This window comes from Plasmodium reichenowi, chromosome 9 (assembly GCF_001601855.1).
Source record: "Plasmodium reichenowi strain SY57 chromosome 9, whole genome shotgun sequence".
Lineage (NCBI taxonomy): Eukaryota > Apicomplexa > Aconoidasida > Haemosporida > Plasmodiidae > Plasmodium > Plasmodium reichenowi.
In genome coordinates, this window is record NC_033654.1 from 867,430 (window position 1) to 882,429 (window position 15,000).

The 15,000-nt window shown below is 20.6% G+C and overlaps 6 protein-coding genes across 6 annotated transcripts in view; 3 read left to right on the plus strand and 3 right to left on the minus strand.

Annotated features, from left to right (window-relative positions):
• PRSY57_0920900 (3-oxoacyl-[acyl-carrier-protein] reductase, putative) overlaps window positions 1-483 on the minus strand; it is a gene marked incomplete at both ends in the record, with an annotated part of 1,707 nt that extends 1,224 nt beyond the window's left edge. Inside the window, 2 exons of the mRNA XM_012907448.1 lie at window positions 105-296; window positions 394-483. Of these exons, the coding sequence (XP_012762902.1) occupies window positions 105-296; window positions 394-483 (282 nt within the window). The remainder of the gene's footprint in view (window positions 1-104; window positions 297-393) is intronic.
• Window positions 484-1,766: 1,283 nt separating this feature from the next.
• On the minus strand, window positions 1,767-2,774 carry PRSY57_0921000 (DNA-directed RNA polymerase II, putative; the record flags this gene model as incomplete). The annotated part of the gene is made up of 1 exon (XM_012907449.2): window positions 1,767-2,774. One exon carries the CDS (start codon window positions 2,772-2,774, stop codon window positions 1,767-1,769), a length of 1,008 nt encoding a protein of 335 aa, XP_012762903.2.
• A 1,222-nt stretch (window positions 2,775-3,996) lies between these two features.
• On the minus strand, window positions 3,997-4,665 carry PRSY57_0921100 (OTU-like cysteine protease, putative; the record flags this gene model as incomplete). The annotated part of the gene is made up of 1 exon (XM_012907450.2): window positions 3,997-4,665. One exon carries the CDS (start codon window positions 4,663-4,665, stop codon window positions 3,997-3,999), a length of 669 nt encoding a protein of 222 aa, XP_012762904.1.
• A 1,677-nt stretch (window positions 4,666-6,342) lies between these two features.
• PRSY57_0921200 (flavodoxin-like protein) lies at window positions 6,343-8,682 on the plus strand (the record flags this gene model as incomplete). The annotated part of the gene is made up of 1 exon (XM_012907451.2): window positions 6,343-8,682. One exon carries the CDS (start codon window positions 6,343-6,345, stop codon window positions 8,680-8,682), a length of 2,340 nt encoding a protein of 779 aa, XP_012762905.2.
• Window positions 8,683-9,255: 573 nt separating this feature from the next.
• On the plus strand, window positions 9,256-11,706 carry PRSY57_0921300 (perforin-like protein 3; the record flags this gene model as incomplete). Its single annotated transcript, XM_012907452.2, has 1 exon — window positions 9,256-11,706. One exon carries the CDS (start codon window positions 9,256-9,258, stop codon window positions 11,704-11,706), a length of 2,451 nt encoding a protein of 816 aa, XP_012762906.2.
• Window positions 11,707-12,771: 1,065 nt separating this feature from the next.
• The window catches only part of PRSY57_0921400 (hypothetical protein), a gene marked incomplete at both ends in the record, with an annotated part of 3,399 nt that continues 1,170 nt past the window's right edge, over window positions 12,772-15,000 (plus strand). The window contains one exon of the mRNA XM_012907453.2: window positions 12,772-15,000. This exon is cut by the window's right edge and continues 1,170 nt beyond it. Within this exon, the coding sequence (XP_012762907.2) occupies window positions 12,772-15,000 (2,229 nt within the window).

Below are 15,000 nucleotides of genomic sequence, written 5' to 3' on the forward strand. Positions count from 1 at the left end.
TATTTTATGTATTTTACCTTTTATTTTATTATAAAATTTATTATTTTTATTATTCTTCTTATGTTTTTTTTTTTTTTTTTTTTTTTTTTTTTTTCTTTTTTTACTTGCGTTCTACTTATACATATAACATGAGATACTGATTTTGCCAACATTTTAGCGATCTCTCTACCTATTCCTCTTCCTGCACCTGTTACTAAAGCAACTTTATTTTCCCCACAATAATAATAATTTTCCTTCTTATTTTCAGACAATAAATTTAATGAATTAATATTTTTAATTGCATGGTTGGGAGCTAGCTAAAAAGAGAACAAGAAAAAAAAAAAAAAAAAAAAATATATATATATATATAATATAAATACATATATTATAGTATAATATTCCTTCATATAATACCTTTGCATTTTTTAATACATAAGAAATTTTATAACAATTGAAGAATTTTGTAAACAAGAAAAATAGATAAAATCTATGTAGAACACTCATTTTGATCATATGAATATATTTATATATATATATTAGTGAAATATAAAAAACGTTTGGTTAATATTTATAATTATATAAAAATCTCTCGTATTTATTTATAATATATGTTTTTAATTTATTTTATTAATTTTCTCTTTGTGTGTATTAAATGAGTATATATTTTTAATAACAATTCATAAAAATAAAAAAAAATTAAAATAAAATAAAATTAAAATAAAAAAAAAGAAAAGAAAGGAATCGAAAATAACTTGATTATACATATATATATATATATATATATATATATGATTAAGGATCCACGATACACACATATCATTCAACAAAAAGAATATATTACATATATATATATATTTTATTCATGGAAAGATATATAAAATTCAAACATTTTGAATATTTTTATTTCATTGATTATATATTTATATTGTCATACTTAAAAAAAAAATAATGAATAAATAATTCAAAGGGGAAAATCTCAAAAAGTAATAATATGTATAATTCGTAAATATACTTCTATTATTTTCATTCTCAATAATTAATAAAGAAGAATCTATCTATATATATATATATATATATATATATATATATTTCAATATATAACATGACTAAGTTATGTGCATATATCACCACTTTATATCTAGAAATATCTATGTTTGTGAAAATAAGGATATCTTCTGTCACTACATATTATATCATAATTCAATAACCGGTTGATACATATTTTTATAAAATATACATATAGTATAAACAAATATAAAAATATACAAAAGTGTTTGTTTCATTTTTATTTTATTCAGAAATATAATGTTTATCTATTTGACATATGTGAATACAAAAAAAAAATTAACCCATGCTTTTCAAATAAAAAATATATATAAATATAAATACATATATAAATATATATATATATATATATATATATATATATATATAAAGAAGTAACCAAATTTTCTTAAAATAACATCGGAACAAAAAAAAAAAAAAAAAAAAAAATTATACATATATATATATATATATATATGTAATGGTTTATATTATATATATCACTTACTTATTTTGCAATATATTTAATAATACGTTACTATATGTGTGTCTTCATCAAAGCATACATGTTTGTTTCTTAAAATATATAAAAATTTTACATATGCCTCCCCAGAGAATACAATCAATATATAACCACGTGAATCCTTTATGTTCCCTTTCTTGAAAATGTAATATGATTGATTGAATAATTAATATTATATGAATATGTAAATCTGGGACATCAATATTGTTCATTTTTTGTATTATTCCAAGTCTAGTTGTATACCGTATAAGGAGACTCCTTGTTCTTTTAATTGTTTTGCTACCTCATCTATAGAATAGAAAGATGATTTAATTTGTGGTTCTAGAACCTTTAATTTATTTTCTAATATATCAATTGCCATTTGTACAATTTGTTCAGGAGGAATGGATCCAACAGATTCAACATGAAAATGAAACATGGTTTCATCATAAACAATTTTTATAATATCTTTATATCCTAATTCAGATAAAAGATCAATTGAGCTTTCTGCCATAACAACAGACATATTTTCTTTTAATTTTAATTGTATATTATTATTATTATTATTATCATCATCATGTGTATCTTTATTTAATATATAGCAATCAGTATTTAGATTATTTGCTAATAATAGTTTATGTTCATTTGATAATTTATCTATTAAATTATGTTTAATAAGAACTTTATGATCTATACGATAAGATACATTAGCTGGAATCCATTTTGCATGCATTTTACCTATACCTTTTGTAGCTATAAGTTTCATATGTAATGTTTGATTTTTTGATAAAGTAACAATAGGTATGGCATTTTCACTTACAGAGTTTTTATTACCATGTGGTATGGGCATGGGTACATTAGGCTCATGTTCTAATGATTCAATATCATAATGCGATACATCAATTTTATTAGAATGATTACATTTTACTTCAATAATATATTGAATAGTACATTTTGAACATGTTTCTTTACATTTACATTTTTCACGAAATTCATAATTATTTACATTACGACTATCTATTGGTATTAAACCTAATCTATGAGCAATAAATTCATCATGAAATGCACTTGTATTTTCATATACATTTACTACATCTATAGCTAATGTTGGAATTTCTGATAACATTATTCTTCTTAATGCATTAGCTATTCCAGAGTTACTATTATATAATGTAAAATCCAACTCATCCTTAGTTAATTTCGTGATGTTTATTTGATGTTTGTTTGTATTATCATTATAAGTAGTCATTATTAAATATAAATATGTATCTTTTAGATTATATATATATATATATATATGATAATATTTTATTTATTTATAATTTAATAATATAATTCTTACAATTTTTTTTAATGCTTAGGTATTTTTTTACATATATACACAAATCGCCTTAAAAAAAAAAAAAAAAAAAAAAAAAAAGAAACTCATAAATAATTTAACATATATATATTATATATTTTTTATTTTTTTGTATTAATATAATAATATAGGCTTTTTTTATTACATTTTCAAGAAACTTTTTTTTTAAAAGATATATATTATTTTATCATAAATGTAGAAGGATATATATAATAATTAATATATATTTTTATTATTTAAACTGAATATATTATATATATATATTAAATAAATTATTCATAAATTTGTGATTATTTAAAAATTCTATACATCTTATTATATATATATATATATATATATATATATATATATATATATATATATATTATTTTATAAAATTCTTATTTTACTCAGCAAAAAAAATATATTTGTTAATAAAAAGAAACATAACATATAAGTAGTATTTTTATTAAATAATGTTAAATATTTCTATATATTTTTTATTAAGGCATATAATATGGTTGACTAAAAATATTATATACGCATATATAATATATATAAATATGTATATATTGTTATAATATATTAACTTCATTTTAGAAAAAAAATATATATATAATTCTCCTATTATAAATAGGTATATTAGTATTTTAAAAAAAATGAATTAAATATTTAATAAAAAATAAAATTAAAAAAAAAAATATAATAAAGTTTGATATTGTATTTTTACTGGGTTAAATTGATACACAACACTAAACATTAATTAAACAAATATAATAATTATGTATATATATATATATATATATATATATATGTATTTATAATGTTTTAATATTATATATTTTTAATTAATTAATAACAATATACTGAAAAAAAAAAAAAACTTTCTCAAATGAGAAAAGTGAAGAGAATGGAATATTACTAAAATTATACATATATATATATATATATATATATATATATATATATATATATATGTAATGTATATATTTATTCATATATATTATTATAGTATAAATCAAAGAGTAATTGTAATAAAATGTTTATAAATATTACCACATAAAAAAAAAAATAATAAATCAATAAATAAATATACATATATATATATATATGTTTGACTTGTTTAATGGCCCTACCTTTGCATTAGTTTAAAACAATCATAGTGAGTTGGGCTGGAATATGCTAGGAAGACGCATTTTTTATACATACCATTATTATTTTTGGATTCATATTTTAAATGCCAGTTTTCTAATGTAGATGTTATAATATATATTATACAATCAAAAGCATCAGCTGTTGCCTTTATACATAATTCATCACCCCAGTACCCATTTTTGGACATATTTTTTATATATTGTTGAAATTCATTATTTTCAAAGTATATAGAATATTCTTCTTTATAATTTATCATATATTCTACACATTTTTTCCTAACATACATATGATATTTTTGTTTATGAAATAAGTTACGAGATATCGAACGGAATAAACAATTCCCATCTCCAATTACTTCAATGAGTTCACATCCAATGGCCCATAATCTATGTTCTAATATCTTTTTTTCATTATACTGTGGTTTATTTATATTATTTTTTTTAAAATAAGATAAATGTCTATCGAATGTACTATATCTTTTCATCTTTTCTTTTCTTTTTAATATCTCTATAGCTTTTAATACATATCCCAAACTCTTAATATTCAAATTATTTTGTAATTTTCTTTCTATTTCTTCATCCTTTTCATTATTTTCTAACACCTTAAGTCTTGTCTTCATATAATTATATTTCCAGTCCAAACACATTTATTTAAAAAATAAAAAAAAAATAAAAAAAAAAAAAAAAGAAAAGAAACTTTCTTTTTTAAATAATGAAAATGAAACGGAAAGGTATATATACACAAATATATATATATATATATATATATATATATATATATATATATATATATATATGTATATGTTCTTATTTTTTATATATATTATCAAAATGTGAAATACATTGGGATATATATATAATATATATATATCTATATATTCGTTGATTTCTTATAACATCAGGATGGGGAATGATGGGGAGTATTTTATTATTATGTTTTCCCACAAACATTATATAATGTACAAAAAATAATATAAGTTGTAAAAAAGAAAAAAGAAAAAAAAAAAAAAAGTATTCTTTCTTATATGTATATTCTTTTTATATAGTTTTTTTAATTTTTTTTTTATTATAATTAATGATGATAGACGTTTGTAAAAGAATCAGTTATTTCATAAAAAGGCTTATATATCTTCTAGTGTAATTAGTATACATATATATATTATATATATATAATTATATATATATAATTATATATATATTTACATATGCATTATATATAATATGAATTATAATTATATGATATTTTTTTTTTTTTTTTTTTTTTTTCTCAAAACTATTGTATATATTAAAATAAAAAAATATTCATATTCAATACATATGTAGATGAAATAAAAATTAAAAAAAAATTATTGTAAAAAAAAATATTAACATCACAGGTACTAAGTTTTTGAGGAAATTAATTTCATAGTAATATTTTTATAAAATATTACATATATATATATATATATATATATATATATATATATATATAGAACATTTATAAAAACAAAATATATATTTTTTAATGAGATTTTCTATTAGAGAATATTATATATAATATTATATATATATATATATATATATATATATATTGAAACTATTTAACGTAATTAATATATTTATATAATTAAAAAAAAAAATGAAAATATATAAAGATTATAGATACTAATTATTTTATGTTTTAGCATCATCATTCTATTATTTAAAATTAAATATATTTTATAATATATATAAAAAATTTTATAATAGTTATAATATAATTCATTTATTATTTATTTATCTATATATCTATTTATTTATTGTTTTCGAGTGTTTTATCATTTTATTTTAAATTAATGTACTTATATATTTATAGTTCATATGATTTGTTGTTTAGTATTTTATCCATTAGTGTTGAAATAATATGTTTTATTATTTTATATTGTTCAATAATATTTTTTGTTTTATTGCTCATATATTTTTTTTATCTCTTCGTATCATATGAATAAGACAATGTTTCTTCAAATACCTAGTAATAAACTAAAAAAAAAAAAAAAACAATGAAAAATATATAGAAGAGGATATTATATTCAACGTATATAATAATGATGAATAAATACATTTTATCCTGATATATGAAGAAATATATATTATCACATATGAATAAGGGTTATATATATTAACAAAATAAAGGGGAAACGCAGGAAATAAATCTGAAGAATATATATACAAATGGAATGACCACAAGGGGATATATTTTATGAATAAAAAAAATAGCAAAAATATATATATATATATATATATATATATATTTATTTATTTATATTGTAATTTTTTTTTTTTTTTTTTTTTTCAAAGTTGAAAATATGTTCATGAGGTGGAATAAAATATCACGGTATACCCTATTAAGTGGTATGGTAGTTTCCTTTTGGTTATTCTATAAATCAGAGAATTTCAATTTATTGAGAAGATTAATTAGCAAGCTAAGAAGTTTGTTCCCTCTTTTTATAAAAAATAACTTTTTAAATAATGAAATTAAGAATAGTGTAAAAATATATTTTGGTAGTCAGAGTGGAACAGCAGAAGAATTTGCCAAAGAATTAAAAGCGAACTTGAATGATTTATTTCATATACAAGCAAATATTATCGATTTAGAATATTTTAATAAAGAAGAAATAAAATCTTTTGGAATCCGTATATTTATTGTTGCAACGTATGGAGATGGAGAACCAACGGATAATGCAGTTGAATTTTTTAAATGGTTAAAAAGTTTAAATAATGATAATGATTATTTTAGAAATACTAAATATTCCATTATGGGTTTAGGTAGCAAACAATATAAACATTTTAATAAGATAGCTAAAAAACTTGATACATTTCTTTTAAATTTTAAAGCTCATCAAATTAGTGAAACTATTTATGGTGATGATGATGATAATATATATCATGATTTTGAAGTATGGAAAAATAAATTTTTTATGCAACTTCCAAAATTATTAAATATGAAAAATATACCTCTTTATGTACCCAAAGAAGATATTATTGAATTCACATCTTGGAGAGACATGTCAGAAATTAAGTTAGATATACAATATTATGATCATTTAATAGAAGAAGATAATAAAAAAGAAAAAAATGTAGTAACAGAAAATATTATAAATGAAAGTGTTACAAATAATCAGCAATTATTGAATCATAAACAAAACAATTTAAGTATTAATAACAAATCAAATTATATAAGTACTGATATAATAGGGAAATTTTATTTTAATCATCTTACAGGAAAAGTTATTTCCATTAAAAAATTATTAAAAAATGTGGATTTATCGAATAACGGAGATAAAGTTAATCATATCAATATTAGCATTGAGGATAATATTATTTATAAAGCTGCAGATAATTTATCTATTTTAACAAAAAATACAAAAGAGGTCATTACCTGGTGGTTAAAACGATTAAACATAGATGAAAAAGAGAAAACAAAAAAATTCACTTTTGTAAATAGAAATAAATTAATAGATAATTCATTTACTATGAATGATCCAAAGAATGATGTAGAAAATGAAACATTTAACAATGATGTTAATAAAGGGAATAATAAAACAAATATGGATGATAATAGTAACAATAATGGTAATAATAATAATAATAATTATAATGAATATGATGATAATCATATATATGTACCCTTTCCAACACCATGTAGTGTTGAAGATGCATTATCATATTATTGTGATCTAACAACCATTCCAAGATTGAATATTTTAAAAAAGTTTAAATGTTTTATTAAAGATATAGAAGAACTTAAAATGTTTAACTATATTTTATCTAATAATAAAAGGAACACATTCTTTAACATATGTAAAGAATGTGATATGACATTTATAGAATTTGTTGATATGTTCATGCAAAGTGCTGTATTTGAATTATCTCCATTTTTACAATTAATACCTAGGAATACTCCTAAAAGTTATACAATTTCTTCTTCTCCAAAGGAATCAAAAGATATATTATCATTAACTGTTAAGAAGAAACAATATTGTATACATTCTCTTAGAAGAGCATTAAAAAATTTAAAAACAAATGATATGTTTCCAAAATTAAATGAACAAAAGCTACGAGAACTTTGTAGCAGAAGATGGTTTAAGGGATCATCCTCATACTATCTAACAGAAGAATTAAATGTAAATGATATAGTTAAATTCAATATAAAACCTTCCAAATTTGTTCTCCCAGAAAATATTCAATCATCTCATATTATTATGATTGCTACAGGTGCAGGAATTGCACCTTTTAAAGCTTTCCTGAGCGAGTTTATATATTATGATCAACAAATTGTAAAAGATAATTTTGTAAGAAAAGGAAAAAGAATATTGTTTTATGGGTGCAGAAAAAGAGAAGTAGACTTCCTCTACGAAATGGAAATTATGGATGCTCTTGACAAGAAACATATTGATGAAACATACTTTGCATTTTCACGAGATCAAGAAAGTAAAATATATGTCCAAGATTTAATTCTTCAGAAAAAGGAACTTGTATGGAATTTATTACAAAAGGGTGCATATATTTATGTTTGTGGAAATAGTAATATGAGTAAAGATGTAAACAAAACCATTAATAGTTTGCCTCTCCATTTTAAACAAAATGATAAAAAATTTACGAAAAAGTTGAAAAAATCTGGGCGTTATATCTATGAGATATGGTAATGAGGTGACACAACATAACGCATGAATATAATATATATATATATATATATATATATGTGTATATATATTTATTTATTTATATGTAACTATATTAATATATAACTTGATGGTTATAGGTAGCTATTATTTATATTATTTTATTATATATTTTTTTTTATTAACATGTTCATAATTTTGTACATATTTTTATGAACATGTTCATAATTTTTATATATATTAAAAAAACATTTTAATGTTTTCTTCTATATATATATATATATATATAGATAGATAGATATATTCATATATATATTATTTTAACGCTTGTTTTTTGTACTTATTTTATTTTATTTTAAATTATGTACCTTTGTACTTTTGTCTTTTTTTTTTTTTTTTTTTTTAATAATTATTAGTAATTTCCTTTTCTTAGAGGAATAAAAACATTAAAAAGAATAGACATATTTACAAAAAAAAATAAAAATTATATATATATATATATATATATATATATATACATATATATTATAAAGTTTTATTATATACATATGTATATGTATAAGTGAAAAAATTACCTTTTCATAAAAACAAAACAAAATGACTTTCACTAGGGGCTCATTTATATTCCTGTACATTTTAATAATCAGTCTAAATACAATATATCAAAATATATTTGATAATATTGACAATGTATCTTTGATTTCAAAAATTTTCGTTTCTACCAAAGGATATGATTACATTGAAAACACTGTGGAAAATATTCCACAGATTGAAAATGGAAAACTCTTAAATATATTACAGCACGATCAAATAATCAACAAAGTGAATCATAATACTATTCATACAGGTGCATTATATACAGAACATAACAAAAAAAGTAAGAACAGAAAAACAATTAAATCGCCACAAAGAAAAAGTCACCCCAATCTTGTCAAAGTAAAGAATAACATAAATTTCAACGAAATAAAAAATGGTCATGAAACCAACACTAATGATAGCTTATTTAAGACAGAAGAAATAAAAAAGATAAAAGCAACCGAAAAAAAAGAATGTAAGGGGAGTGCTAAAAATTGCATTAGAGGAAATGTTAAAAGTCTGATTAATGTAATGAAAGGTATGGAAATTAATAAGAACGAAAAAGATAATTCAACCTCAGATAGGGAAGAGAATATATATGATGATGAACATCATACTGTAATTGTATATGATGGTATAGATGAAAATAAAGATTTATATAATAAGTACAAAAATATTGAGAAAACTACGAATGGTATGGATTCAATAGTTATACAAGGTACAGAATATTTAGGTGTTGGTTATGATTTTATATTTGGGAACCCAATAGGTGACCCATTTTTAAAGGTAGATCCTGGTTATAGAGATTCCATAATAAAATTAACTTATCCTAAATCAGATGAAGATTATCCTGATAATTATATGAATATAAATCCGAATGGTTCCTTTGTGCGAAATGAAATATCTTGTAATAGATCAGAAAAAGAAAGTGAAATAAGTACCATGAGTGAATATACGAAAGAACTTTCTGTAGATGCATCTATAGGTGCTTCTTATGGGTTATTTGGATCTTTTTCTGCATCTACTGGTTATAAGAGTGTATCAAATACTATATCTAAAAATAAGTTTCGCATGTTTATGTTGAAGAGTTATTGTTTTAAATACGTTGCTTCTTTATCTCAGTATTCTCAATGGAAACTAACTGATCAATTTGTAAGGGCGATTTCTTTATTACCATCTCATTTTAATTCCCTAGAAAAAGATGGAACTTATTGTTCAGATGAAGAATTCCGAGATAATCGCAAAAGTGAAAAATGTGGGAAGAGTGTCACAGCATGGATGTATTTTTTCAAAAACTTTGGAACTCATGTTTCTACTCTTTTACATTTAGGCGGGAAAATAACACAACAGGTAAAGATATCAAAAAATGATTATAAAGCAATGACTGAAAGTGGTTTATCCATTTCAGCTAGTGTGTCAGCAGGATTTGGTTTGTTTAAAGTGAAGGGTTCTACAAATACGGAATCGAATGAGTCTAGTAATAATGAATCATCTACATCCAGTTTAGAAAAAGAAACGGTAATAATAGGAGGTACAACCATTTTTGATCCCAATGACCCGAATAATTTTGAAAAGTGGGCAGAAAGTATAACCGAAAACCCAATGCCTATAAAAGGAGAATATGAGCCATTATCTAGGATATTACCTACACGATTATCAAAGATATATGAAGAAGCGTTACGTTTTTATATTTCTGTCAATGTACCATCCAATTTTGGTCAGATAACAGATAATGAAATAAGACAATATAATATAAAAGAAGAGTTAATGAAAGCAACTATGCTTCATTCTAGTGGAAGTGGTTTAATTGTAGTTGAATGTGAAGAGAAACAAAATTTCCTTTTAGGTTTTTCTTTATCTATACCTAATGATTTATCAAATTTAAAAGATTTTTATTTGAATTCATGTGATGAAGACTCAGATAAATGTTATTCGAAAATGAGTGATAATGCATACAGTTATATATTTGCTATGTGTAAAGAAGAAATGATACCATTTTTTGAACAGAAGGTAAAATCAGGTGTAGGTTTATTAACATTGGAATGTTCAGAAAAGAATCAGGTTATTTTGTTTGGTTTTGGAATTAGTGTTTTAAATACAAATGATCCAATATCTATATCTTTATATCCTTGTAAATATGGTAAGGCGTCTTGTTCTATGCAAGGTTCCACTGATCAGTCGGCTGTTGGTTTATGGATAGTATGTGCTCATGAAGAATCCTTAAATTCGAAATTTTCTGTATATATAAGAAAAATGTTTGAAGAAAATGTTTCTGGAAAAAAAAAGAAGCATATGGATATTTGTCCAGAAAAGGTCTTATTTAATTTAATATTCGAGTTTACAAAGACGCCAATTAATAAACGTAATGGGGGATGTTTTACAGTAAATGATAAATGCCCGAAGGATTTTCATGTATGTTCAGAAAAGAAGGATAGAAAATCTTTTAATTATTACTCATTGTCCGTATATTAAATTTTTTTTTTTTTTTTCTTTTGTAATAAACCATATGAATGAGTTATGAAGAAATATCATTTGATAAAAAATAAAAATAAAAAATAAAAATAAAAAATAAAAATAAAAAATAAAAATAAAAAATAAAAATAAAAATAAAAAATAAAAATAAAAAATAAAAATAAAAAATAAAAATAAAAATAAAAATAAAAAATAAAAATAAAAATAAAAAATAAAAATAAAAATAAAAATAAAAAATAAAAATAAAAATAAAAATTCATTTATTCACTATGTTGGGGTTGGGGGCGTTTATATCTACAAATATGTTTATGAAAAAGGCTATTTCTCATTATATAATATAAATATGAATATATATATATATATATATATATATATATATATTTTTAAATGATATTATTTTTAGCCTTTTATTGCTTAAATAAATTTATTATTATATATATTTTTATTTAAAAAAAAAAACAAAAATCTATATATATGTATATAAAATATTTAAACCTTAATATATAATATGAAACATGGCTATAATATATATTGTTTATATTTATATATTTTACATATAGGTACGGAAAAAAAAAAAAAAAAAAAAGAACATGTATATTATATATATATATATATATATATATATATATATATGTAACATTTTTAAAAATATCTTATTTGATTTTTAATTTTATAACTTTATATATATATAATTTTTGCTCATGTAAAATTAAGTAATATATATCTAATTATCCTTATCAATGAGAAAATAATAGATAGAAATATTCCTCAGAAAAAAAAAAAAAAAAAAAAAAAAAGGGGGATTTTTGTAGGAGAATTTGTTTGTAAAAAATTATTTTAAAAAAAACCTTACAGTAAAATAAATGACTAATAAAAATAATATAATATATATTAATATATATATATATATATGTTCAAGGATAATCTTAAAAAATATTTATGTAAATAATTTTCATACTATAATTTTCCCAAATTTTCCCTTTATAAAAATATTATATTAATAAATCCTTTGAATAAAGTTTGAATAATAATGTAAAGATTTTAATATAGGAATTAAAATACACGATGAATAATATATCAGATAAGAACATATTGAAATATCAGGAGAAGTATGAAGAAAAAAAAAGAAAAACGGAAAAAGAAAAAGAGAAAGAAAAAGAGAAAGTAAAAGAAAAAGAGAAAGAGAAAGTAAAAGAAAAAGTAAAAGAAAAAGATAAAGAAAAAGAAAAAGAAAAAGAGAAAGTAAAAGAAAAAGTAAAAGAGAAAGAAAAAGAAGAAGTAAAAGAAAAAGAAAAACAGAACAGTAATTATATAAATAATATAAATGATGAACATGATATATATGAGGATAATTATTCAAGAGGAAAAACACAATCATATAGAAGTTACGAATATAAGTTAGAACATATAATGAAAAAAAAAGAAGAATATGATAATAATACATATTGGGAAAAAAAAAAATATAAGGAATATTCCCAAGATAAAAAATGTGACAAGGAATATTATAATAAGGATTCATCCTATAGTTATAAAAGAAAAAATGTAGAAAAAAAAAGGAATGAACATAATATACCTGATTATTATGATAACTATTCTGAGTTTTCTATGGAAAGAGTTAATTTAAATGAAGACGAAGAAGATTATGATAAAAATTATTTTTTCGAAAGAGGAGATGGTTATAAGAATTCTAGAAAATATAAATTGAGTGAAAAGAAATATTCACCATATGATAATGAAAGGATGAAAAAATATTCCCGTTATGATGATAAAATATTCAATATGAATATATATTATAAAAAAAAGTTTACGTATCACAATGATATGAATAATTATGATTATATGAACAAAACATGTGAAGATAGTAAATATAGAAACGATTTTTCAGATTATTATAGGAAAAGGTATAATAATAATAATGATTTTGAAGATTATAAAAAAGAAAATTTTTATAGAAAAAGAAAAATTAGCCCAAGTATAATAAACAGGGATGATAATAATATGGATAAGAATTATATTATGAGTAGAAAAAAATTTATATCTTATGAATCCTCAACAAAAAGAAGACGTTCCAATAATAATAGCGTCATATCACATTATGAATATGATAGACCATGTGAAAAAAGGTCAACAGATACCGTGCATAATTATAAAAATAATATAGGATATAAAAAAGAAAATAAAAATGATAATACAAAAAGTGTATATAATTCTGTGGGAGATAAAAATTTAGAGGTAGTATCTAATCATAGTATAAAAGAAGAGTATAAAAATGAAGAAATATCTTCGTCACATGAATCAGAAAAAAAATATGAAAGGAAATATAATTATGAAAAAGAACATAAATATAAAGATAAAGATAAAAATAAAGATGTATTAACAACTGGGGATATAAAAAAACATTCATTCAAAGAGGAATTTAAAGAAAATTCATCTAAAAGAAAATCCTACAGTGTACATAAAACATCAAGGGAAAGTTCTTCTAAAATATATAATAAGGAGAACAAAGAATATGAACAAGAAAAGGAAACATTTGATCATAGAAATTATTATAGAAATAAAAGTAATTATCATGATGATTTTGATAAATTTGAAAAATATAATTATAGAGAAAAAGGAAACGAGAGAGATTATGAATTATATGATGAGGATTATAAATCATATAAAAATAGAAAGCAGTATGATAATAAATATGATTATTATAAGGAGGATTATCATCATAAGGGTGATTATTATAAGGAGGATTATCATCATAAGGGTGATTATTATAAGGAGGATTATCATCATAAGGATGATTATTATCCTAAGGAGGATTATCATTATAAAAAGGTACATCATTATGATAGCAATCACCATGATGATGATAAGGATGAATATTACAGTTATCATTCTTCAGATCACGAATCTGAAGAAACAGAAAATAAAAAAGTCGAACATGTCCAAGTGAATAACAAAATTATTATAAACATAGATGAAGATACAAATGATCAGTATTGGATAGATAGTAATACAAGTAGTGATAATGATAATACTGATAATAATGATAATAATGATAATAATAATGATAATAATAATGATAATAATGATAATAATAATAATAATAATAATCACTCAAAAGGGGACAAGTATATTTGTTTAAAATTTCGAGATTCCCATGTTAGAAAATTTGTTTTAAATAACCAACTTGATAATAAAAAAGTAGAATATACTTCGACGACCAATATGGATAATATAATTGAGAAGAATGAAAAACATGTAAGTGATGATAATAAAAATAATATAATAGATGACAATTTA